General features: G+C 42.4%; 1 protein-coding gene across 5 annotated transcripts in view; it reads left to right on the top strand.

The window, feature by feature from the left end:
* The first annotated feature begins 359 nt into the window (after positions 1-359).
* The window catches only part of GTF2I (general transcription factor IIi), an 82,322-nt gene continuing 55,155 nt past the window's right edge, over positions 360-27,526 (top strand). For all 5 annotated transcript variants that reach the window (XR_010886240.1, XM_067309964.1, XM_067309962.1 and 2 more), the window contains exons 1-6: positions 360-591; positions 10,205-10,310; positions 11,728-11,866; positions 25,538-25,672; positions 26,355-26,538; positions 26,727-26,755. Coding sequence is in view for 4 of the 5 variants with exons in the window: in XM_067309964.1 (XP_067166065.1) it covers positions 10,212-10,310; positions 11,728-11,866; positions 25,538-25,672; positions 26,355-26,538; positions 26,727-26,755 (586 nt within the window). In the remaining variant the exon portion in view is untranslated. The remainder of the gene's footprint in view (positions 592-10,204; positions 10,311-11,727; positions 11,867-25,537; positions 25,673-26,354; positions 26,539-26,726; positions 26,756-27,526) is intronic.

Here is a 27,526-nt window from a genome sequence, read left to right as displayed (position 1 = left end):
GCGGGGGTCCGGGGGCGGAGGACAGCGCCCGGGCCGCCGGGGCCCGCGGCGGCGGCGGCGGCGGCGGCCCCCCCGCGCACGGCCATCTTCCGCCCAGGCCCCCTCGCCTGCGCCCGCCCGAGAGGCCAGCGCCGCTCTCGCCGCGCTCCCCTGCGCGGCGCACGGCTCGGGCCGCCCCCGCCTCCCCTGCCCGCGCAGGGCACCACGGGAGCTGTAGTCCACCACCCCGCCCGCCGGCCCCTCCGCAGCGCGGCGCGGCCGCCCCCGCCGGACTACGGCTCCCGGCAGGCACCGCGAGGGGGGCGCGTGCGCAGTTGGGGCTCCTCGAACAAAAAACCTCCCCCCTTCCCTCCCCCGGAGCGGTGCTGGGTTCAGGTTGAGAGGCTGCGAGGGGGAAAAGGGGGCCGTGTGCGGGCCGGGCCGATCCCAGCGCCTCGCCTGGCGCCCGGTGAGCCGCTGAGAGGCCGCGGGGCGCGAGGGGAAAGCGCCTTCCGAGAGCGGCTCCGCTGCGCTCGGCCTCTTTCTCAGCCCGGCCGCGGCGCCTTCTCGCCTCGAGCCAGCAGGACGCGGGCTGTCCGCTCCCGGCAGCGAGTGAGTGGAGCGCGGGCTGGGGCCGAGCCCTGCGCACGCCGGGGCGGGGGACGGGCGGGGGGCTGTTGTCCAGGCGCGGCTCCCCCCTCCCCGGCCGTTAGTCGCTCCCGGGAGCGCGGAGAGGGGTCCGTGCGGGGCGGGGGCAGACATCCGCCCCGGGCACCGCGCGCGGTGGGGGCCCGCAGCCCCGGGCGCTCCCTCGTCCTCCGCCCCTCGCGCCCGGGCCGGGTGTTCCTGCCTCTCCGGCCCTTCCCCGCCACTTTGTGCGCGGGGCTGGGGGGGGGGACGGGGCACCCCCTTCCCTCAGCGCCGCGCGCGGGGGCGGAGCTCCTCGGGCTCCCCCGGGGCGCGCCCCGCCCCCGCGGGTCCCCAGCCGTTGGGAGGACGGGGCGCTACCAGGGTGCTGCCGCCTCCCATTGGCTGGAAGGGGGGGGGGTGGGGGGCCGCGCACGTGCGGAATCCTGGCGCGTGGCGGCGGCGATTGGGTGCGGGCGGGGAGGGGCGGGGCGGAGTATGCAAAGCAGCCGGGGGGCGGGGCGGCAGGACCCCCCGGGGTGCCCGGCTGGGGCAGCCGCGCCCCGGAGCGGCGGCCTCGGTGGTGCGGGGGCCGCTGGGGGAGCAGGCCTCGCCGGGGGGCCCGGCCTCACCGAGCGGGGCGCAGGCTTCTCCTCGCCTCCCTGGAGCTGGCTGCCGTCCTCCGGCCTCCTGAGGACCGGTCAGTTCCTGGCTTTCCCAATTGGGGGAAAAAAAAAACAACAAAATACCCCCGAAACACTCAAAATTCAAGTTGTTCCTTTGGACAGACGCTTAAAGCATGAAGTCATCAGATGCTGTTAGTGTTAATGCCAGTTGCAGCTGGGATTGGACGTGTAGAGTGTGCTGACCTGTTTATTGTAATATCTCTATCCTCTGGTTTCTGACTGTGGTGGTTCAAATGATGTCGCTTAGGGGAGGGGAAAAGTGTGTTTGTGCGTGTGAGCACATGGATGAAAACTGAGCCCCCTCCCCTGGGAAAGTGCAAATTACTTAGGCTATATTGATAGAAGAAGTGCAATCATATAAGGTATGAAGTACGTGCTATTACCGGTAGTACCTAGAGGGTTTTATTTTTTTCTTTCTCCCCCTCACTTTAAAATCTAGAGCTGTTTATCTTCTAACTTTCTATACGCAAGGCAGCTTAACTGTGAATTCAGTCTAGCACTTAGATTTGCCACCTGCGAGGTGAAACTTATGTTCAAGTAAACTGTCAGGGGGAGCAGATGCCCAGGGGAAAAATATTAGGGCAGGAGAGCTCTGCTAGGAGACCTGAGAGTTCACCTCTGGGAACTGGAGTGTTTGAGGCAGAAATCCAGCAAAGAGTCTATGTGCAGCGAAGTAGCCAGCAGCAAGGACTTCCATAGCCAGCAGCGAAGAGCTGGTACCGAAATCTCTCAACCTGATGTCTGAGGGAGGTCAATATACCAGTCGTGCACCTGTCTGGATGTGTTATATTATCTACCTCTCTGGGATTTAAGCATCGTCGTTTTTTTGGGTATCACCTTTTGTGTTCCAGTTCTTTGTTTGCAGGCTTCCACCAAAGGTTTGGTGCGTAAGTCGCATGAAACACCTGCACGGTGATTGTTTAATGAATGTGCCTACCCCTTCATAAGCTAATCTTGCAGCAGTGTCGTTGTCAGTGTGTATAAATCTTTGAGTTAATATCTCATAATAAGGAGGAGCTTTAGGCTGTAATTTTAAACGTGCTTAATTTTTGTTTCTGCTTGTCTAAACTTCACTATGCAATTAAAATAATAGAACTCCATAAAATATATAGAAAAAGAGAGCTTGTGAATCCGTTAAGTAAATTTGGCAATTTAACAGGGGTGGGGAAAGATATTTCTAGTATTTGCTGTGTGTTTAAATTCTACTGCTTTGAGAATATTGTGTACAAATTTTGAAAAAGCTTATCTTTTTACAAAACTGCTTGAGCCTTTTGTTGAAAAGTAGTAAAATGTTGCAGTTTGGATTTTTGGAGTTTAGCAACAATGTTTTATTTACCTATGCAATTGCAAACACTTCCCCCCCCACCCCAAATAAAAAGGAGAGAGAGAGAGACAGCAAAACTCTTGTTGTGCATCAGTTCAAAATCGAGATCTTTTAAAGATCCAAAACGTAGTGTAGCACTTCAGACTAGCCAACATGGCAGTCTTGGTGCTTCTACAGCTTGGAAAATCACAGACATTACATCCTTTCTCTGCTTCACTCAGCTCGGTGTCTTGGTCCAGGATTTCTTATCACCTGAGTATATGGCCTGGTAATAGGCTATTGGCCACTCTATCTTATCATTTGGACATGAGAACCTTTTCGGAGAAGTTTGGTTGCAACTTGCATCCTTCCGGAAAGGGTGTGAATTTGTATTTTGCTGACAAAAAATTATTGACAAATTCTCAAACTGTTGCTTATGAAGTTGCCTTTGTGTGTGTCTGGGATCCTATTAGCAAGGTGGGAGAGAGATTCCTAATAGGACCGAGATAAATGCTGTGATTCAAGGAAGAACACGTGTAATTGATGCCATGGGAATTGGTGTTCTGGTTCATTTGCTTAAATGCACAATGATAGGAAAAGAGGAGAGAGATGCAGAAGGAACTGAATGACCAAACAGAGGGGACTGGTTACTGCTGGAGAGCGGTAGGAATACTGGTTTCACAGATTTTCCCAGAGTGCATTAATACGTGCAGTGATAGACAGCACAGCGTGGTATGGGCACGTGAGCTGAACTAGACGAAGCTTTTGTGCAAAGGTGTGCTGTTCAGATGTTGGCTAAAAACTGTTTGGAAGGTTGTTTTTCTTCTTTTATCTGAGGCATTAAAACACAACTGGCTGTTTAGTGTTGATTTGCTCTTTGTGAGAACCCCAGAGGAATTAAAGGGATTTTCAGTTTTCCCTTAAGCTGATGGAGCCTTTGTTTCCTGTGAACGTTGCAGTGTGACATAGAAATCTGAAGGACTGGCTTGCACTGGTGAGGACAAAAACTTCTCGTGCTGCGAAAGGTGCCAGAAACAATTTCGTTGTAATTGGAAAAATAACGGTAGAGTTTAGACTAGTTCACTTCTCAAATATTATGTGTTAGTGATGATGGACACAAAGAACTAAACTAATAATTATTTAACATGATCATCATGTTGACTAAGTAAATATAATTATACTGGTAAAGACAGAAATTATCAGATGGTCAAGACTGCTGTGATTAATATTTCATTTTGTTTACATGGTTTAACTACAATTCATGAATATGTGGGTGCTGCTGTAGGACACTCTGCATACTTAAAAAATAAGTGGATTTGTTCTCTGAGCCTGTCTGGCTTTAATAGAGAAATGAAGTTCTATCTTAATGGCTAACGTCTTAGTTACTCCAAATTAGGTGATGCATCCATTTTTACATAATTGCCTAGTGAGGTATCAGTTAGATATTGAATTTTATCTGAAACGTTGTGATTATGACGTTTGTTTGTATCGGAGCATCTAGAAATAGTGAAAATCAAATTTAAGTATCTCTTTGCAAACATGATTCTGCAGGCTTATGAATGAGAGAAATCAGAGGTGCTTTTAAAGTAACCGTTGTTGGAGTTGCATTTTACCCTTTTAATGCTTCTTAAGGGTAGCAAAGATAGGAATCATCTAAGCTGGCTAAAAGGTCATTGCATGCTACTGAGTATCCTAAGAGTACCTAGCAGAATGGGATCTAATTCTTATTTTTTTCTTTTTAGGTGAGTCTTGGAGCTATGTAATGAACCGTGTCAAACCCCCCCCCCCCAAACTGCTGCTGTTTTAGTGCAATTTTGTGCTATTTTTGCATTATTGGGTGTGCTGAGCACCAGGTGTCTCCCCCAGGATCTTGAGACATTAGGGGCCCTTGTTCTTTCCTGATTGTCTTTGGTTACTACCCTTCTGCTTGACTGCCCTAGGAGAAAAAAACCAAAAGTCTCAATCTGTGAAGGCTACAGCAGGGATTTAGGGCAGTGTATTGGTTTACAGAAAGATCATATTTCTGTGACTGGCACAATCCCGCGAATGGCTTCATTAATTTCATCAGGACCCGGTATTGTAGGTAGCGCAGCTGGTTAGCTTTGTTTGGGTAAGCCACCTTCGTGTGGAACGTGCAGTACTGCGTCTTGTCGACTCTGCTGCTGCTGGTTAAATCCCTGCAGCGGGAGCTGGATTGAAATGGCGACAGCAAATGTCCCAGCTGCTGCGTTTAATGGGTCACCGTTGCTGAGCTTGTAACGGTGTCATATATGAGTGGTAAGAGCATGCTTACCAAGAAACCTGCTACTCGGGTGAAATTGGTGAATACTGGCGCCGTATTCCTGGTATCACAGTATAGAAAGCAACACAGCTTAAGATTAGAGAGAGATGCATAATTTTTAGCAAAAAAGCAAGAAGATTGACTTTAATTGTGATTTGTAGACTTTTCCTGAATAAGCCACTCTCTGCCGTTCCTGATAACGGAGGCTGGAAGAAAAAAGCCAACATAGATGCTTCAGGGAGCAGTGTGGAGTGGGGCAGTGCGGAGCCTCCCCAGCACAGTAGCCCTTGTTCAGGGCTGCTCCGCTCTCCCTGAGCGTGGGGCTTTGCGGGAGGGCTTAGTAGCCTGGGAGCGGTACTAGCTAGGAGCTGGCCCTGTGCCTTAAGTGACGCTGCTCTTCAGCCGATGGGCCTGGGCTCTTGGGGTATGTGCTGCAGAGACACCCCGGTACCACCAGATGAGCCAGCATACACCTGGAATGGTTGACACTAAACTGGAGGAGATAAACCCTGATGGATCTGAGCTGACTACATGCTGCCTGGTATCTCCATATTGCCTCTCCTTCCTGTTCCTGATTCTCCCTCTCGTTTTTGGTGTAGGCTGTAGGCAGAGTTAAACCTTGCCAGACCTGCTTCTGCTTCTTTGCTTTGGCTGTGAGCTGCCTCTGGAACATCTGTAGCTGCTTTTGTTTGGTGTAGTCCAGTGGGATTTATATTTCGGACCAGGCTGGCTCTCTACAGAGGCAACTGGGACATTGCTCATCCAAGTTGATTCATAATCCAGATGAGCTGAATGCAGATAGTGAAGAATTGGCAGTGTGTTTGTGAAGGAAATCCCAGATACTTTGCTTTTATTTCTCTTGGGTTATGGCTAGTGAGAATATTTTTCTTTCAAAAAAGTTGTGTATATTTGGAGGTGGTGTTGTCACTCGGTCTAAGCACCGTTGTCATCAAGTTTGCTGTCTTTGTGCTATGCATGAGCTCACTAGTGCTAGGAATGAACTGAAAACTGCCTATGAGATTTGTGTAATTTTAAAATGATTCCCGAAATCTCATGACAAGCAAAAAGACATCATTTTACCGAGGCTGCGTGGGTCAGCTATGAACAAGCTCTGGGGGCGAAGGTGAGAACGTTCTAACCCTGTTCTCCCTGCAGCTGGAGCGCATGTGCTAGGTGAAACCAGAAAAAACAGTGGTAGTAGGTTCACACCCCAACAAAGCTGCTGTGCTAGGTTAGCTAAGAAATGTCAGATTTAACTCTTATTGAAGCATAGTATCACTGATCTAAACTGCAGGAAAAATACAAATTCAGAGCCAAGGTCTGTTAACAAGACTCATTTGCACTCAACGGTTAGCTTGTGAGTGTTGATCTGTGCAGTTATGGGAAAGAACAAACTTCAGTCCTTCATCAGAGGGGCAATATTTGGGCAGAGTAAATACACTGAAAGGATGTTTAGACGCAGAAGACGAAGTTGAGGGATGAAATCTGTACCAGCCAAGAAGCAGTCTGGCTTCCAGTTATATTTTTAATGCTATATTTTGTTATATTGCTTGTTGTTGCAGTTTTGTAATGAAGTGCATACTCCCCTTCCCCCCCCACCCCCCCCAGCAGCAAAACTAGTCCGTGGTGGTCTAGCAGAGGCTGCATTTCTGTCTCCCAAGGAGCAGCAGATCTTGCAGTGGTGTGTAAGAATGAACTCAGACTCGCATCCAGATGTATCTTGGCGTTCTCGGGAATTGCATCCTTTCTACGAGTGTGGCAGGGTTTGTTTCAGTGTGTGCAATGTGAGGTGGTGGGTTAGTAGAGGGAGATGTGCTTTGTGGTTAAACAGCGAGTTTTCTGGAGAGTAGCAGACAGCAGAGAGACAGTTTGTCATTTTGGGAATACTCATTTGCATTATATCTGATGAAGGGTAAAAATATTTTGCTATTGCATGTTAAAACTTCTTTCTAAGAGGAGCATATTCCTTCTTTTTTTTTTCTCCCTAGTTTTTCCATCCATGTTTTCTATATGCTTAAATAACTTTTCTTCATGAAGCTGATATCTTTCTTTTGCTTCCATGCGTGCTGCCGAGCGACTGTTAGAGGGTATCTGTTACTGGTGGGTTTATCAAGATTGGCACGTGTGCTCTTGTATGAGCGTAAGGAAGATGGAAAGTAACTGTCTTGTGGTTTAGTTTTTGCTTGCCTCAAATATTTTTATTTCTTGGCTCCCAAAAGTAGAAGCAAGCAATCAGCATGTGGAATGAGATACAGCTTGGTTTGATTTAACATTCCGAGAGCTACTTTTTTTGTCATTATTTTACCCCTTGTAAAAGGAAAAACACAGATTTGTTAACCATTCCTGCCTGATGAGGTGGTCACCATGCCACGGAGTTAAGTGCTACGTCCTTGGTAGTCTACCAGTGTTTTTTGTAATGGTTTATTCTTTGTTACAAGCCTTTACTTGGGCAAAGGCTGATCTTGGCACAGTCGCACCAAAGGATTTATGGATATTTATAACAAATATTAACTGATCTGGAAGTTCTTTTTTGGCAATACGTGATTAAGGCTAATAGATGCATCATGAGTGGCAGCCAGCTTTTAATTGTTCAAAGAATGGATTTAAATTGCTCTTTTTGTGTAGTACTTTGATAATGGATAAGGTATTATGCTTTTTCATAGCTTTGCACTGGGGGTTTGCATTGGGCAATCGTGTTGTCACGCACATTTTAAGGGCCTAATCTTGGAGAAACAGCCAGGTTCATTAGACCTACTGAACTGTATCCTACTCTTTCTAAAAATAAACGGTGTCCCGATGCTATAGATGGGGATAATGGAGAAAACTTAAGTTTGAAAGGGAGAAACTGGTGAAATTTGAAAAATCGTTCACATGTGACTTGCTGTTAAGCAAGTAGGAATAAATATTCTCATGCTGGCACAGGGCAACGGGATGTCTCTAGATTCAATATTCATCTGTCACTGTGCAATCTGGTTACTCAAGAATGAGTATCCTAAACATGCAGTGCACTAGACTTCATAATTTTTTTGGAAAGAGCCTTCCCATTTGCATTAGAAAATTAGTCCTTTACCCAACTTCTGATCCAAAAGAAAGTCCCAGATGCTGAGGTTGAGGTCTCATGGTCAACAGCAGGGCTGCTTAGGATGTGCCGTCCTCTGCTGTGCCAGGACAGTTGTGTGTGCGGCTGTGCAGTGAATGAGATCAGGGCCTGCTCCTGCAGAGCCCTTCTCCTCCCCTGTTTCCTGGATAAGCTCCCGGACTTGATTAACTGTGCATCTGCGGAGCAGAAACAACCTTCCAGGAATGGGAACAAGGTCTCTCGGAAATGGGGCATATTTTCCAGCCACCACTAGCTTAGGAGGTATTAAAGTGACCAGAAGGACTGCATCAGATGGTGAGTAGAGAGGCACAGGAGGAAAGGGGGAGATTGGGAAGAAATATGTAGTTACACTCCAATTTCACCTTTAATTTCGGATTACTAAGGTGCTATCTTAGTCAAAAAGCTGTAATGTTAAAAGCCACTGTCAACATCCTAACCCTCAAAGGAGACTGATGAAACGCTTTCCAAAGATGGTCTTGGGAACACTATTAGAAACCAAAAGACATGGCTCAATGAAGGTGGTGTTTTTTGTTTTTTCTTTTGTCACATCATCTGTTTCACCTCTGATATTCTGCAGGCAGTAAATTACCTGCCCCCCTCCCTCTGGAGGATAATCCCATCATCCTCTACCTCCCCATCCCCAAGTGACTTGGCCACAGCTGCCAACTAACCTTGTTGCAGGTCATCGAAATGATCAACTTTGTTCAACATCTGTTCTTCCCTTTATACTCTGTCTTAGTAGCTTCTTTTTCAGACCTGAAGAGGGACTTGTGCATCTACTCTACTGCTTATTAAACCTTTTATTGCCTGCATCTTCAGATGGCTGCTGGTTGTGTCACTGCCAATTTATCCATAATGTGCTTTTAAAGGTGTTTAAACCTCGCTGACCTGTGTCTAGCGAGTCGGAAGGCTTCTGGATGTCTGTTGTTGTCAGCTTGCAGGGTCAGTAATGAAGAAAAAAATGCTGCAAGGCTTAATCCATTTGAAATGGGGCTCTTTCACTCCTTCACGAGTGCTAGTATTTTTTTTCCTAATGCAATCTGAAGTGCTCTAAATCCTTTCAAACAGCAAAGTACCATTTTTCTCCAAAGTATGCGTGTATTACCACATGCAATGGTTATTTGTGCTGCCCTGACTTGTCTGCGCGTTTCGCAGGATACACCTTTAAAATCTTGAGCCACGCTGTGGGTCCGAATGCTACGGGAGCTGCAAGGTGTTTGAGACCTGTTGTGAAATGTCTTATTTGTCTGAGCTATCTTGAATTTTGAGGGGATTTTCTTAAGACTTGCACATGGAGTTGTAACAGCTAAATCTCTACCAGTTCTTTCATCCTCCAGGCATGTTAGGATATTGCATTAAATACATGTGAACATAACAAGTTGCAACACTCCAAAAGAAAAATGTGCTCTTAGCAGCTGTTCAAACTTAATTCTCATTATATTCATTCTTTTCTATAGATAATTCTGCCAGCAAAAGCGTAAACAAGTCCTGATTATTACTTATATCTTAAATAAGCTGAAAGTCTCCTGAATGACATAAAGAAAATAGGTTTAAATCTCTCTTTTTTTTTTTTTTTTTGTATCGCTTCTGAAACTCAGTTTTTAATTTTAGCGCTTTAATTGGGACTACTTAGCTTTGAAACTAATCCCACAACTGAATAACGTGCAGATAAAAATGTCACGTTCTGGTTGCTGATACTGTAGTCTCTGATGCCATAATTTTTTGCCACACTGTGATAAATATATGCTGTAAATTATAGGGAGGGTTGTTCTAATACCTATGTCATAACTGCATTTTTTTTGTTATTCTTCTTGTAATGGTATACCATTACTATACCATTGACCTTTTTTAAAAAATTTTTTTGCTGTGCTTTTCTAGACTGCTGAAGTTTCAAGCATGCTTAGAAAGAAAAATCAATATAAATTCACCTAATCGATTAGTATGCATCTTTCTAGGCACAAAGGGTTTGTGGTCTCATCATGGTCCGACGTTACAACTTTTGAACACCCGCTTCCAGCTTTGGATGAAACAGCAGGAAGTATAAAAGAATAGAAAAGTGAACAGTTCTTTCTGTTACTTTCTCTGTGTATGTTTGCTCATGTGGGGGTATTCTGGATTTTTAAAGTGTTTTTTTTTTTTTTATCCCCTTTGTTTATTTGTGTAAGGGAGGATTTAGTTTTCTTGCACTGTTGTGTATATCTGAACAGATTTTATATTTCATTTTATAGGGGGAAAATGGCCCAAGCTACTGCACCAGCAATGTCCATCCACGATGAGGACTCCTCTGAAAGCAGGATGGTGGTTACATTCCTCATGTCGGCGCTCGAGTCAATGGTTAGTAGAGACAGTTAAGCAACTGTGTCGCACCCCTGTCTTGGCACATGCAAGATTACACCAGTGTCTTGCCTCCTGCTGGGGAGGGGAAAAAGTGTGATGTTATACCTGTACCTTAGGGTGTGCTACTTAATTGCCTGTTATTGACTCTCTGCTTGTGGAGATCCGTGCTAAGAGTGATCTTAACAGCCGCCTTGTTTCTCATTGTGCTGTGATTGTTTTAACAATTCTTTTGTCAAATAAACAAACTGGAAATACTTCTTGATTGATTAGAGGATAGTTAAAAGGCAAGAATGTATTCTGGTGTGATCTTGCACACAGTCGGTCTTGGGGCTTATGCCTTATCTGCAGATGCTCTAACATTTCCACAAAGCTTGTTCAGAAAACGCTTGTGTTTAAGTTGGCATATCCCCTGTTTTGTGGAAATTTAGTCCCACTGTGTGGTGGGACTTCAGGTTGGTCAGAACTTTGAGGGGGAAATGCCTGCACTGCTTCCATAAAGTTGAGACACTGTCAAAGACTTCATTCTCTGTAATTGTTGTATTCAACGATAAACAAAAACAAGCCTTTCTTTTTAGCAGTGAAACTTTGAGTGGTATGGTTATAAAATAAGAAAATTGGCTTCAGACTCTTTTTCCCAACGGGTATGTTCTGTTCCTACAGCCTTTGTGTGTCAGGCTTTTCTCACGGTGCAGCAGCTGTTGGTGTCTTTCTAGGCTGCAGCAAACGCTGATCATCTGAGTTCCTAGGAGAAGTGGACTTTCTGTGGTCACTTCTTGATGATCTCGCTGTCTTTCTCAGGATCTTCCTGTCTGACCCTTGCACTGCAGGCTTCCTGCCTTACTTGCCTGCTGGATGTTTCTCCCAGCAGAACACACCTCGTTGTTTATAGGGAAGGTGCAATCTTTCCCTTCTTCTAGAGACTTCACTTGAGCCAGCGTGCAGCAGGCAGGGTAAGGCAGACTGCAGGCAGCCTTCTTGCTTGCAACCACACCTTTCCAAACAGACCACAACTTGTATTAACACAGTGTGCTGTGAATGAGAAACTCATATAGGCTCTGTTGAAAGCTGAAATTGGTATAAAGCACTCAATATGACTGTGCAAAGGGGAAGTGATAATTTCCAATGGATTGACTTAATAAATAATTTTAATTAAAACCAGTACAATTGCTGGGTCTAGACGAGGCCTTAATTTCAGTAATGCTTCTGAAATGCTGTGAGATTCTTGATGAAAAGCACTCCAGAGGTATAAATTATCCTTCGCCTAATGGGTGATGTTGTGTTACTTGCAGCACCTTCTGAGGGGTGGATGGTGGCTGCAGAAGTAATAAACTGTTTTACTTAATTCTACGTACGTTTCCATTAACTACACTCTTAATTGTGGTAATAAAAGCTTTTTTGTTCTTTCTCTTTATAGTGTAAAGAACTTGCCAAGTCCAAGGCAGAAGTTGCCTGTATTGCTGTATATGAAACAGATGTGTTTGTAGTTGGAACTGAGAGAGGAAGAGCCTTTGTCAATTCTAGGAAAGATTTTCAGAAGGATTTTGTTAAATACTGTAAGTTTCAACATTGCATTTTTGTATTTCACAAGCTACCTCATGTATATTGCATAATACTAATATCTTTTGGGAGCACGGTTCAGTGTATCGTAGCTACATACTATAAGTATGTTAGCTGTGGAAAACCAGCTGTTCAAGAACAGAAACTGTGATTAACAGTGGTCTTGTTTAGAGTGTTATTTCAACTGTGGCTGACAATGTTTTTGGTTTTTCTTTTATTTTTTTTAAAGAACATGAAAAACTATAACAGTAAGTGTTAGACTGTCCACCCTAACGATATTTTCTGTGTTTGCTAGTGCATGTTAATTCACCTTTGCATCCTCTCTTCCAGTCTCCCCACCCTTTCTTCCTCTCATTAAGGTTAGGCAGGGCACTGAATAGGTAGTGGATGACTTCTCTAAGCTCGAATGGTCCTTGCTCTTCAGATTGCTTCATGTTTCCTTTAAAGCAGATGCATATTTTGGACCTATTATTGGCATTACTATTATTATCTTTTGCCTTGGGGTTTTTCTTTTTCTGTCTCTGTAGTTTAGTAGACAGAAATAAGCCATTGTGGTATGGATACCTAAAATTACATCTGTATAATGTTTGTACTGTTTTAACAACTTTTTAAATGCATTGCTACAGTAAAATGGTGAAGTTTTTGTGCATATAAAACATGGTGCACTGAGTACAAGACAATTTAAGAGTTAGCTTTCACAGATTTAGTGACTCTTTGGGGCAGTGCTGATGTGCTCATTTAGGAAAGTGTTGCTGAGGGACACTGCTTATTCATTAAAGAAATGTATGTTTACCTGCCTAAGGGAAGGGAGAAGATATAGGTCAAGAGCACGGTATGAGGGAGGATTCAGTCTGTGAGGGGATTTAAAAACAGTAGCTGTAAGATGTTGTGCCTTGACTAATTGAGCACTGCTTGAAAAGCAACTGTGTTTAGTCTGTAACAGCAATTTGCTCCTAAAAATGTTTTTGCTGCTAGCTAAAATTGTCCTGCAGAGTTTGTCTGAAGGGTTCACATGTTCATGGTGAGGCTCTGGATTTTGCCAGTGTCATACATGCTTGGATAGTGACTTTCTGAATTCTGGGGATTTCAGGTTTTCACCTGGCTTTATTTCCTAAAGGGCTTCCCTGAAAGCCTAGAGATACTGTTTTATTGACAGTTTGGTGGCACTTCCTAGACCCTGATATACCAGGGGCTCTGTATACTTACATGGTGAAACTGGGGACATCTTCTATAGACCGGAAATCTGGAAGATCTGGTAACTCGTGTTTGATCTCCCTGGCAGGTCTGTAATTAAAGGAGAGAGAGCAGTCTTAGTTCTGGTTCTGCACCCCGGGATGCCCTGGCATCCTATCTATGCTTGCGTTTGACTGTATCAGTGGTGGTTTCTACAGATACATGCATATGTTTAAATCTTATGTTAGTTCTGATAATCCAGATCCTTTGTGTTACTCCAGTTACAAGATATTCATGCTTGGAAAGTGTTTTTATACTGTCAGGTAGACCAGATTAAACAACATTCACTTTAAAAACAGTATTTTCATTATACTTTCCCCAGAACACCGTTACGGTATAGATCTGTGTGAATAAAGCTGCCTAACTTCAGATTCAATGCATTTGCGTTCCATTAAGTGCATATCGCCCATAGTTCCTGGGGAACTGTGATGCTGGAGTTCCAGTTTTCCCCTGCTGCTAGCAAAGATGTTGCTCACTGTGATGTTGATATTCCAGAAAATTTGATTTCAGAACATCAATTTTTAGGAATAATAGTGTCATATATTTCTGGGAATGTTGATTCCATCACCACTTCTGGCAATTTTGAGCAGGTCATGAAGTTTATAGTTTAACATCTGATCTAAAGTTCAGAACTGTGGAGGCAACAGGTCCTTTTCCCTCACGCGTTGTTTCTTCGCTTAAATGTGAAAGTTAGCAATAGATGATGTCAGCTGCCATTTTATTAGGTTTTTCAGAAAAATCAGGAAAGTCAGTTCTGTGTTGTTTTTTATAAGCTGGAATTGTGCCCTTTTTGTTCCTTTATGATTAATAACGGCCTCCAAGAGATTCTTACCATTGCTGTTAAAGTTAAATTTTTAAAAGTTGAGCTGCGACCTCATTTGAAACATATGTGTTGTGCTGCTGACAAAATTGAGAATTATCTATGCGTAGAGCACTTGTGTGGATCTCTCTTAAGTATGTAAACTGGAGTGTATTTACTAAGCGTTCCTCTGGTAATGTCTGACTTTCTCCCTTTTGTGAAAAGCCTTTTCAGTCTTTGTTTCTACTTTTCTCATAGCCCCTTCTTATATTTCATGCAAATATGAAGAGTTTTCAGAACTTGGAGGGCTAAGGTTTCAGACATGCTGGTTTTTTTAGTAATGAGTATAACTTAGTGGGCTAAATTGGTAGAATATATATTGCGAAGCAGGTTTGTGAAGGAAGTAGCATATGCATTTTCTAGCAGTATAGGTCTGATTAAAAATAACAGCAGTTCAGTGAGCAGCGGAACTGAAGTCTGTTTTCCTGTGGCTTTCATTCATAACGACTTTCTCCCACATGGATTCTTTAATGCCTAGTTGCATGGGGAGGAAGGAGACTCGCACGCATCTCGTGTACCTTTTACCTTAAAATCATGCAGGTTTTTTATTTTTTATATATATAAAAAATAAATAAATTTATATATATAAATATGACACATATATGAATTTTTAACATTAGTGTCTGCCATGTATGGAATGTGGAAGAACCAGACAATAGGCATTAATGATTAAAACAAGGTCAGACAATATATTTTGAATTGTGCTCGATTAAGATGGCTGTGAACACTATGCTACAGTGAAATGGTGCGTTTCAGTCATGCCTCATAGTATAAAACTATGTTTGTACTTGTATGCATGATGTATAACTGACCATGCAAGTTACATTAAGACTGTATAAGTTTCTCTTGTACATAAAAAGAATATATTCTTTGAGTGCCTGTTCGTATACAGAATATGAACAAGCATGGATATTTGAGCACTGTAAGCTATCAAGGTCATACACCTCTTGCCCTACCAGTACCTCTTTGTTTTAGCTGCTGTTCCATGCTGAAGTGTATTGCTCGGTCCTCAGTTCCTTGGTGGCCTGCAGCAAGATGAAATGCCTTGTTGCTGTCTTTGGATTGCTGTGGAGTTGTGGGTTATGAGCCATCCTGAACAGGAGGCTTGTGCCTGGGATGCCTCAAGAGCACTGTTCCCTTCATGTCTTCATCTTTGTCATCCTGGCAGTTTCCCTTGAGGTTTGGTCAAAGTTGATACTGGCTCTGTGGAACTGGCTGTCATTCAGATGGAGCTGGAGGTGATGATAAAGCAAAAGAGGCATCAGCTCATCCCCTGGTCATATTTGCCTGTCAGAAATGGACTTTTGGAAGGGCTTTCTGACATGGAAACACGTCTTTGATCATCTGCTCTGGACTTTGAAAGAGATTGCCCAGCACTGTGCATTCCATCACATCTGCTAAGGACCTCATTATTCTCCAGGAGTCGTGGTTGCCTCTGCCAGCATTTCCACTGGCACCAGCTGTTGCACCATCGGTATGTAGGCCACACTGAAGCATAGTCCTGCTGGTTCTGCAGCTTTCTCTCACCTCTTCCAGTCACGCTGTTTCTTTCTTCTTTGGTGTCAGGGTTCTGGGCTCACTTGCCTGAGGTGGGGCCATCTTGCATCTGTAGGCTATTCATCCTGGATGATAAGTCCTTTATTTAAGGAGCCTTGGTTTTCCTTCTGATGGACTCAGGGTTCCATGCTGATTTTTAGCAATGCATCTGGTATGGGCCAGAGTTCTGCTCCAAGTCCAGCTAGAGACTTTGGCCCAGAGTCTTTCATTTTTCTCATCTGTACCTCCATGTCCATCCAGCCACAGGTTGCAAGAATTCCTTGTAGCTTCAAGAATGATCAGAATCCGAATGTTTTTAATGGGCACAGCCATTCCTCCTGCTAATGATGAATGAATGACACAAGATGCTCCAAAGACCTTATGGAAAAGATTACTCAGCTTTGGCTCCCTAATATCTTTGGTCACTGGATTACTGTTCCCTTTTGGATATCTTCTACCATCTTGTTCAGGCAAGTAAAATGACTCTTCCCATAAATTAGGCTATTGTGGACCTGCTTGAAGATCTGTGGCTAGGCTTCTGTCTCCTTGATTCCTCCTGGTCTCTGAGCAAGTATAAAGTATCAGGTTCTCTGGGGATTAGAGTGGATTTTGCCTTTTTTTTTTTTTTTTTCTCTCTCTCATCCTGACATTGTTTCCTTATCTCTCTGATTTTGTAGCTAACAAAAAGCTTCAGCAGTTTAGAGGACAAAAAGCAAACAAAACAGAACTCTGAAAGACAGGATCTTACTGGTGTAGAAAGCAAACAAATAAACAAAACGTAGCAAGTCTTCATTTGGTTTGCCGACTGTTGAACTTCATGGAGCCTCCTGTAATTTCTGAAGCTGGCATTCTTGGTCTATGTAGTAGCATCCACTAGGTTCCCGAGAGAATTAAGCATCTCTCTGGCAGAGGGTCACATAATGTCCAGGGTCTTGCTCTGGTGGATGCTGGCTTCCTGCTCCATTCCTGTCTTTATGGCTATGCAGTGACAATCTGGACTTCAGGTTTTGGTTTCTACAGAAGCTGCTCTTCACTGTGCAGGATTTCTTCTCAGTAGAGAATGAGCTTTTTTAGCTCTAATAAGGCTTCTAATGCACAGAAGGACTCTAGAGCAATCCTTTAAACTTAAAGATGTGTGTACTGGCTTTTGAATAGTCAGTATGTAGATCTGTCAGCTACACTGGAGAGTCTGTCGACTTCATCCCATTTGTTCATCCCCATAGCCTGGAGGGTGCCTATATAGGACTAGATGCAAGTCTGTTACTACCTTGACTTCCTCTTCTGCTTTTGTCTTCCAGGCAGCATCTTCCCAGCTATGCCAGAGGGGTATAACTCACTTCTTTTGTCTTTGCTTTCTTTGTTTGCTTCAGTGCTAGAATTTTGCTAGACTGGGTGCTGTCTGTACTGGACACTGAAAACAGAATGTATCATTTCTTTATCTCAGTTTTCCTCTCTTGCTTGCTTTCCCTGTTTCTAGGGGTTCTTCTCATGAAATCTTACTCTTGCTGTTCTTTGAGTGACAGAACTGGCTTGCCCTTACATTAAAAATTAATGTTTAAAATACAACTGCACAGGACAAAGCTGTTCAGATGTTCTAAGAGGTGGTCTTCTGTCTCTAGTGATAATATCCACAGGTAGAGGGGAACTGTCACCAGTGAACAGAGTGCACTCCACCAGGGCTTGGGCCAGCTTGGTGGTATCACATATATAATGTCTAGATCCTGGACAGCTGCGAGGCAGTTTTTTAACACTCCGGATGTGCTTTCATCAGCAGTGATGGCATTGCTTCCTTCAAGAGATCTCGGCAGCAGTGAGTACAAGCTCTGTGGTTGCTGTCTGCATGATGACTTTCTTCTGGAGGAATATTTGACACTAGCTGGAGTCATCCCCAATGGAAAAGTACATATGGATAGTACACCCCGAAACTCCAGTTGTCTGTATGCAGCTTCTTTCTGTTGTTTGCTTGTCACAATCTCTCATATGCCATCTATTAGTGACAAAAGGTACATGTACTCCAAATAGCCTGGATAATAAGTGTTGGTCTTGTGTTTTTTGTTATTGTTTTTTTTTCTCTTTTAAACTATATGTATTGTGTGAAATCCAGTTGATGCTTCTCTTGCAGTTGAGGTTTAAAAGGTGTTAATATTCTCCACTGCATGACCACAGCTGCAAATACTTCCAGTATTGGCAATAAAAAAAGCAATGCTAGCCAACAGGGCCAGATTTACAAAGCTATTTAGGTGCCTAAAAAATATAGAGCAATACTTCTGAAAGTCTCCATGACACTTATCTGTAAGCATCTAAATAGCTCATAAATCCTGTATTTTGTCTTGAACTGTAGTGTTCCTCTCCCAACCTGCCCTTGCAGCTGGTGGAATGCAAAAAGCATGGTGTAGGTGCAGATGATTACTTTTTTTAACTAGAGCTCAGTAAACTTTACATCCTCATACTGTGTTGTTAATAAATATACAGTTTTAAGATGCTAAAGCTCTGATTGGCATGGTTTGCTGCTTTTTTCTTTTTTTCTAATGGATGAATTTATTTGTGTTTGATCCTAGCTGTGTATTGTCTGTGTACTTTGGCCATATGCAAAACTGAACAGACTGATACTGCAGGCCTGAGGGTGTCACGCGCATACCTTATGTGTTTGGAAGATGATAGGTGGGAGTCGAGCTACAGCGGTGTGAAATATTTTTATTGACTCAGTAGCATCAGGTTAATTTTAGACTTGTGCTTAAAAATGTCTTTGATTAAGTCTGCTAAGATAGTCCCTAACACTGCAGCTTGCTACTTACTGTGTGCACCACACTGCTAGTCTGTACAGAGTCCTTTTATGATACTTTATTTGCATGCTGTAACAATGATGTAAATAAAGCATTAGAACAGCTGATCTGCTTCTTCCTAACAATTGTGACTAGCTCTGTTCTATAGGTCTTGCTTGTCTTGCCTGTGTTAATTCAGAAACAAAGATAAATAAATGGCATGTTTAGCCTTTCAGCTATAAAGTGGGATGTGTCTGACTTGAAATCAAGTGCACAACAGATCCACTGACCTGCATGAAAAACTCTTCAATATTTTAATAGTAGAAGTTGTTAGTGGGTCTAATTGCTATTGATTTGTATTTGTTTGTCCTTGTTATAATACCTAAAGGACAATCTTCATCTTCACTTCTGTCTTTGATTATATGCCAGAGCAAATAGTGAAAATGCCGTTCTGTAACTAGTCAACCTTTTTTTTTTTTTTTTTCTCCCTCCCCCTCCTTCTTTCTTTATGTCACTTGGAGGCTAATCCCTTGATACTAATGTAGCTAGTTAAAAATACTGGTTCTCTTTGATGTATCAGTGGGGAAAAGGGTTTCCCACAGTCACTTGGTTGGCCCATAAACTATTTTGTGGTCAGCTGAGACTTCTGTGGCTTTGCTGCTCCTGAAGCTACAGAATATTTTGGAAGAGAAAGGATTCATTAAATCACTAGACATGCATCATCTGTGAAAGAAACAGTATGAGTCAGGCTGAAAACTAATCCTGACCAAATACTAGTGGAGTTGGCACGTGTGCCATCACTAATGTTACCTATTTTAAATGAAGATTGGGGGCTGAATCTACTGTGCCTCTTGTTTCAGCTTTGGTATTCCAGTGCAGTTTAAAATGGGGACAGTTTAACAATACATCCCAAAAAGAAAAGATGTTGGAATAGTGTTTTTTTTTAAAAGTGAAACTATCTAGATGCTTTAATATTGCCAAACCACAGCGGTTTTGCACCTCTAACTCTCAGACTCTTCATGCCAGATTTCCTTTCAGCTATTTGGGAGCGGCCTCTTTAAAACAACCTCTGCTGAATGCTTATTTTGTTTTGAGTATCTGCTGGAACAAGCCTTTCCCAGTCAGTTTTAATGGGAGCTTATTCAGCTCTGGCTCTCAGTTATGTTCCTTAGTTTCACTTCCCTTTTTGCAGCAGATGGCTTGGAAAAATTTGCACTTCTGCAAATTGCAGGAAGAGAAGAGGTAGCCAGCTGCTCCTGGCCTCCTGACTGCAGCCCATCACCCTTTCCCAGACTTACTGTGCTGGTTAACATAAGGCATTTGCTCCTACCGTGCTTGTCATTTAGGAGTTAAGACCTTGCATCCCCTTTTAGTGGAAGGATCACATAAGTGTTCCCATGTCTGTTTTATGTTGTCCACTGGGTTGCATCATGCCTGTTTAGTGAGGTGTTACGCTAACCTGGTTGACTCTGCCTAGAGTTGATTAGGGCACGCTTTCATAATCCTTTTTGCTTTGGAAAGTTGTGGGCATGGTAACTGCAGGCTCTCTTGCGTATCTCCTTTCCTGCTCTTCTGCAGCTATCTGCGTAAGGTGTCCTTTAGCGTTTGTGCCTAGGCCTCTACGTGATTAAATTCCTAGCGCTGTGATTTAGTTGTGGGAGTTCCTATATTCCTAGGACATTACAAAGATGTATGGAGTGTCCTCATTGCTCAAGTTCACAAGGTACCTTCTCCACCTTTTTATTTAATAGAAAGTATGCAGTTTCCGATGTTACTACTGGAAAGCTTAGACTTTTTCTGCAAGCATCACAACCACCTCCAGCACTGCTGTTCCAGCCTTGAAGCATTTACATCACTTTGTTTAGCAGAAGCATTAGTTCACATTTGGCCTCTGTTTCCACCCCTTCCCCTAGTTTGGAGGGGAGTTATTTGTTTGTTTTTTCCTGTTGCAGTCCTAACTGCTTGATAAAATGAGCTGTGTTTAGTCTTCAAATCCACAAGACTTTATATTATTTAAGATTTGTGTTTCAACCACTTTGTTTCCTGTTTGCAGAATGTAGCTATTAGTACATCTAACCTTAAAGACTGGGTCAGTTTTTTCAAAATAAATCACAGCTTATGTTTATTTAAAGAGGTAGCCTAGATGAGACATAAGATAACGTTGCTAGTACTTGCCCAATAGTTGTAGTTACAATTAGTAACAATAAAATCCAAAACAAATATCTGTTGTCTTTGTTATTGAGCTAGATCTGTGCTTCCCTCTCCCCCCACCTTGTTGTCTCCATCACTTAAATGGGTCAGCTTGAAACATAATGTAGTTTTTAAGCTGTTTTCCCCTCCTCCCCTCACTTCCCAAGTTGGTAAAAGGGCTTTACCTGAAGTGGGTGATGGTCAGTCCGCAGTTTCCTTTGCAGCCCTCTTCATGGTATTAGGGTTGAATTAATCTGTTAAGTTTTACCAGTAGTTTGCTTTGTCTTACAACTAAGTTTACCTCTTCTCCCAAGTGTTCAAAAGAAAAAGAAAAAAGCATTTTTCAAGATTTCTGTTGTATAGGGTGGACACAAGTTATATTTAAAGAATTTCAAAAGATCATTTTCTGCCTGCCTTTCTCAAGAGTTCTTACTTTGCTGTAACAAGGGTGCAGGTTTCACTGCCTTTGAATGCCAGCCCGCCTTTTTGACCTATAAAACCAATCAAGCATTGACAATTTGGACATTTTCTGTATCTCTAGATACGTGGCTTTGTCAGAAACAGCGATTCCTCTTGTTCATGTGCCAGTTCACTCTCCTTTTCTTTCTGGTGCCTTTGGCTTTAGCCATGCCCTGGCTTGCTCAAGGCTCTGCACTCTGTAGGTTTGTTTCAGATCTGGGTACCTGACCTCTCTTGCAAGGGAAGGCTCTGAGACCTTATTGGAGATGGGTCGCTTGAGTTGGTTAGTAGAAACCTTCCATGTTTCTGTCTCTGGCTAGCCAGTGAAGGGTTGTGAAGCTAAGAGTTTAGGAAGGCTGCTAAGGAAGTTCACTAATATTTCAGTGGAGACCACCCATCTTGTTCCTTCTCCGAGTTGCAAACAAACAGAAAATTATTGTAGATAGCTGATCTCTGGCTCCTATATCTGCCTCAGGAGTTTTGCTTTGCTTGTGGTTTAAGTGAACCTTTGATAATCATAACATGATTTTTCTTTAATTTGAGGTTAATGTCCAATTTCCGTAGCTGCAGACTTGGATGGCCTATAAAGTTTGTAGATGACCTGGGTTGACGTGTTACAAAACAAAGCAAAACACTATTTTACATACGTACACACACTTTCTCTCTTTGATTGTTGATATTTATTTTCGGGGAGTAGTTTTTCTTAAGTGCAAATGATAAAATGTATATGCGTGAGTGTTGTTTAAAAAAAAAAAAAAAAAAAAAAATCCTGAATTTCCTTCCAAGAGCATCTCCACATAAATGACACTCATATTCTTATAATCACTTTCAGGTTTTCTGGACTTGCACCTGGGAGATTAAAAACCTTCTGATAGTATGCAAGGCATCTTGTAATAGTGTGGGACTACCTCTTTTGTTAGAGGAGTGGGGAACTCTGTAAACTTCAGCTACTCAATCCTGCCACCTTTTCTCTGTAGTTTGTGAGGCACCTCATCATCGGGTTGCATTCTTGAGGAGCTTTTCAGTTAATTAAACTCTTCATCTGCTAACACTTGAGTTTTTTGTCTCGGATTCTTTGGTGCGATGTGGACGGTGCTCCTTTTACGTTGTCTGTCTACAGCATATCCTGTTCGGCATGCTTTGCTCCGTAGGAGAAATGCAGCATTCCCCCTCCAACCAGCAGCTTCTCCCTTGTGTTTTGAAGATGTGCGCACTTTAGAGTCTGGCTTACTCTGCTGTACTCAGAGCATGTCTTTTGCTTTAGTGGACCTTCGAAATAGGTTTCTTATAATGTTTCTGAGCTGTAAATCTCTTCATTGAGATATAAGCATAATAGCCACTATTTAAGACAGGAAGTTAGAGTCTGACGGTGCGGAGGTCAATGTGCAGCTATCTAATTGCTGCCATACTACAAGAAAGAATGGTAAATTGAAATTTTATCACTTCAAGTATTCAATTTTCTGTGCTATCACAAATGATACCCTAGAATTTTTGTAAGAGGACTTTTTTTCCTTTTAAAACAGCCTCTTCAGGCTTTAAAAAAAAGCATATCCTTTTCATAAGGCTGGCAAAAGCTGCATGCTGCTTGAGTGATTCTTTTCCTAGCCAAATGGTGGGCTGGACTAGCAAAACCAGTCTGCTGCTGTTCAAGACAGGTAAGAGGGTACCAAAACCAAAACCCCTGGGTAATACAAGAAGACAAGAGACACTCAACCATCTAGGGCCTCAAACTGCAAATCGAGGACAGTTACTAGTTGGGTCATTGTAATCCTGCTGGTTCTGGAATAGCTTTTGCAGAGCAATTGGACTAGCACCACAGTATGCTCCCAGCTGTGTACAACGTGGTTCTTTCACCATAAAACCTTCCCCCCTTATCAAACCATATACCCTATAAATACAGCCCCCACTTAGGATAGCCCTCCCCTACTTCCCCTCCAGCTCTTTTTGCAGGAATATTTATGTCCTTTACTCTTTCCATCCCACTCTTTGCCATGACTCTCTTGGGTTGCAGGAGAAGAGGAAGGGGGCAGCTGCCCTGGGCTTGACGGTGTCTCCAAATCCTCTATCCTGCCCTGGTATCACCACCATAGGGCTGTGGCTTAGCTCTTTTAGGCAGCTGTTGTAAAGCACAGATGCTCCAACCTTAGTTAACTTCCTGGTGTGGTTGACTAAACACATGCCCCAGGGGTCCCGTCTCCCAAGTCTAACCTGAATCCTGCTTCAGGAATCTCCTCTTGGTGCCCTAGTCATTGTGGCAAGAGCTTCTATAGAGCCTGTAAGTTGTGCATCCTCCAGTAAGAAATGAGGGAAGCCATGGCAGAAGAGCAGTTGCTGGTCCCTGTCCATGCTGCCAACTTTGTGTGCTGTTTGACTGGCAGGATCTTTGTGTATGTTTGCTTAAACTGATGATCTTGGGACTGAATAAAATGACCTTCTAGATCAGATTTGGGCTGTGAGGCTCCAGCAGAACATCTGTCTACAACAAAAGCATCTGAACTTAGTCACCTTAAAATTTTACCACCATTATTAAATCTGTGCATTCAATAATATATCGATAATCCTCTTTTACGATTCTGAAAGAGGTTGCCTACCAAACTGAATAATATTTCAATGCTTGCTATCGGTTTTGGCCTCCAGCTAGACAAGAGGCAGCGTGATCTTTGGCTACTCCTAGGCTTTTTGTATGGTGGTCGACTCACCTGTAGGAACATGCTTAGATGGCTGAGTGTCACCTGCGTTGCTGTTGGCCAGCTAGCCACTGTCCCTTAGCTGGCAAGTGGGCCACGTTGATTGAACTGAATTTTGCTGCTGGAGAGACGAGGAGGAAACAAACGGCTCCTGGGTTTGATCTGTTGTGCAGAGCTCTTATACGAACTTATTATCTTTGGGACTTGATCTCATTTGTCAAATTTGACTGCAACCGGCTGACAAATTTAATAGAGATTAGGGGGGCAAACAGATGCACCGTGTGAGCTCAGGAAATTAGATAAAGATCATGTAATAAAAATCAACAATAATGTCTTTTTCTAGATAAGCAGGAAAGTTCCCATGTCTCATCTTTGTTTTTTTTTCATTTTTAATGGCACACGAGCAGTGTCATCTTCTTGATTTTGTTTTGCTTATTTTTTAGAAAACGTTGGTATGCTTTTGAAAAGTTACTGACAATAAAGGCTTTTTCAGTGCATCAGCCTTTTATGTGAAAAAACATAAAGCAATATTGGATGTTACAATATGTGGAAATTTTGATAGTTTATCCTTGAGTCTACAGGCAAATCTTATGAACTGTCATTAATTAAGCCCCTGTGTCGTGGGTAAATAATATTTCCCTTTTGCGTCATTTTTGGTGTCATGGTAGGCCCTGCCAAATCCCATGTACTTTATCCCCAGGGAGGGCAATAGTTTCAGGCTCAAAGAGCTGGAGATTTAACAGTCATTCGGAGGTGGATTTCCGGGGCACAAAGCAGGCATGTGATCCATAGAGGAAAGAATAGATACTTTTATTGAAGACATGAGTTTTTAAAATGATAAATGCATTTTTACTGAGTGTATTGCTTCTTCAACTCATTTCACACTGTATTTATTATTGGTTGTTCAAATTAATGTTTATTTTCTTGTATTAGCCTAAATTACTATGCTAGCAGTGTTTGCAATGCAAAATTGCAGTATTTCAAACTTATCACTGTGTTGCTCACTGTGAAAACATGACACAACTTAAACATTGAGCATTCTGTTGCGTATGTATATGAACATGGATCTTCCTTGCTTTTTCTTTCATATGCAGAATATATCTGGGTTATTTTTGCCCATTTTTGCTGGGTGATTCTCAGTAAATCTTTTCAAGAGCTGAGTGATACAAAGCAAAGGCTGGTCTGAAATGGATCGCTTCCTTTTGCTATTTAAGATTGAAAGAGTTGTTATTCGTTCACTCCTTTTGCAATGACTTTTGCTGAAAGAAAAAGGTATAGGGGGCTTAGATCTCCTCATTATCTGTGCTGTGTGCTAAGGCTTGATTACAACTCCTCCTGTTCAGCCTTGAGAGATATGTACTTAAAAATGTCTTTTGAAAGATGAAAGAGCTGTTTGTACCAGAAGTCAGATCCCTTGCATAAAAAAATTCAGTTAAGCACATACAGCATAAACAGAACAGGATATAACATAACTGCTGAGTAAGACATCAGGAATAGCGCTAGAGAGCTCCGAGACCCTCTATTCAGGCATTTTAACTTTTCCCCGGTGGCTGTCTCAGTCCTTGTTTCTTGTCAGCTTTGCATTTTTTTCCTGCTGTATTATGCCTTCTTGGGATTAATACAGTCTTTTCTACCTCTTCATGCAAAAACAATCTACTTGAATGTGTCCCTTAATTCATCATCATTTTTATACCTCAGAGGGTGATATTTATGAAGGTCATAAACAGCATATAATAATTATGGTGTAAATGTAAATTTACCCTTTGCCCATATATTATCGGCATAGATCAGTACATTTGCCCCTAAGGCAAATAAGTTCTTACGGATCTTCAGCAGGAAACCCTGTAAAGTGTCCATTCCAAATTCAAATGACTTGGTACTGGGGTTTTTAATTATTTTTATTTTATTTTATTTTATTTTATTTTTATAAATAACTTCCAGGTGTTACAGAAGAGGAGAGGGCTGCAGAGCTGCAGAAAACAAAGACTATATCACCTGTAAACAGACTGACAGTGGATATTGTGGAACTGGAAGCTCTCAGAAAGTCTGTGGAGGACTTTTTCTGCTTTTGCTATGGTGAGTGCTTTTAAGTCTTTGGAATAGCTGTTCTAGATTTCTAAATTTTCCCTTGAGTTGGAGGGAAAGTACTGTATGATTTTGGCCTTCCAACTCTACTGCTATCAATGTGATAAGCTTAACGTTTAATATCAATTCTAAAACATACCTATATCTTGGATAGTTTTTGTTCTTCTATGTGTTTAGCAGGATGTGAACTTTGAGGATATTGCACAGAACAGCGTATTCAGTTTTCTTTTAAGAAAGTCTGTGTACCTCAGTTGGTTCCACTGCATGTTAACCCCTGCAATACTTGGTTTCTTGTACAGATCTGCGTCTTTTCTTTTTCTTTTTAGCACAGATGTCAGGGTTTTGGTTTGCTGAAGAGGAAGCTTGTTTCCTCTCCAAAGTAAGGTTTTTTTGAAGGATTCATCTTCTAGCAAAGAAGTCATGTAATTACAGGTGTGCATTGGGTGTGTTTTGTTTTGTTCTTCCATGGATCCTACCTTTGGTCAATGGCTCTAAAGGCAAAGCTTCATGTCTTCCCCACTGAAGCAGAAAACAAGTTCTGCTAGACAAGGAGCACTTCTTTTGCAGTGCTCCTAAACTGTAGGGCTTGGAAATAACAGTGGGGGGAGATTAAACACAAACTTTTGGTAAGTTGCGTACTTTTGACCTCTCACAAATTTCCTTTTGTTTCTAGGTAAAGCTTTAGGAAAGTCAACAGTAGTCCCTGTGCCATATGAGAAGATTCAGCGGGACCAATCTGCTGTGGTAGTGCAGGGCCTGCCTGAAGGACTTGCATTTAAACATCCAGCAAATTACGATGTTTCGACCCTGAAATGGATTTTGGAAAATAAGTCAGGGATCTCATTTATCATCAAAAGGTTATTACTCACCCTTCTACTGGCCTGTTCACTTACATTTTTGGACTTAAATTCTACTTCTTTTTTAATTAAATACAGTGCAGCCTGTTTTACTTGAACAGGAGTGCCACCTGTTTAATGTTATACTTCCAAGTAAGCGATGATATCTTTGCTAAAGCTATAGATTTTTCTCTTTTGTTTCAATACAGGCCTTTCCTAGAGCCGAAGAAACACCTAGGTAAGTTACCACTTATTTGGACTAAACAGAAACAGATTAGAATTTTGCTTTTAAATATACATTAACATCATGTCCAGTACTTAGCAGGGTAGCAATAGTGACACAAGATGTGAACGTTTGCATAGGGTGCCAAACTTTGCAGAAATTCTTGGACTGTGGTTTGCCTTACTTGTGGAACTATAACCTTTTCCTTTATGCATTCTGCCATGAATAGTTAATTGGAAAGAAAAATTATTCTATTGCATTCTTTGTCCTTTTACAGAATTTAAACTTAGTATGAATTAAATAGTATCCTCATTTTAGGGAAAGGAGAATTGAACTGATGAAAGACTGTACATTGCATTTTTAGAAGATGCATAGACTTTGCTGTGCTCAGTGTTCCAATACGTAGCTAATGTTGGTGTTTATGTCTCATTTTAAAAATTGATTTAATCTTCTAAAGTGGTTAGGTGTTACAGTGCCTCTGAAAGCTTATATATTTACAAAAGTCTGAGCTAGAGTGACTTTTATGAAACTGCAAAGATTCACTTCTAGCTTAGAAGAAATCCCTTTATGTTCCTTTTATGACATTGCTTTGCTTGCAACATTCATAAATACGAGATTTTGTTTTATGAAGAGGATGAAGCATGCTGGTTACCAGAATCTCTGTAGAAATACAGTCAAAAGAGAAAAGTTCTGCTTTCTGAGATGAAACAGGTAGCCAGCAGTTGTTGCTGAATTCATGAAATTAGAAATGTGTTGTCTGTGCCCAATAAGAAGACTAGAGAATGG

This window comes from Apteryx mantelli, chromosome 22 (genome assembly GCF_036417845.1).
Source record: "Apteryx mantelli isolate bAptMan1 chromosome 22, bAptMan1.hap1, whole genome shotgun sequence".
Taxonomy (NCBI): Eukaryota; Metazoa; Chordata; class Aves; order Apterygiformes; family Apterygidae; genus Apteryx; species Apteryx mantelli.
This window is presented reverse-complemented; position numbering and strand designations above follow the sequence as displayed.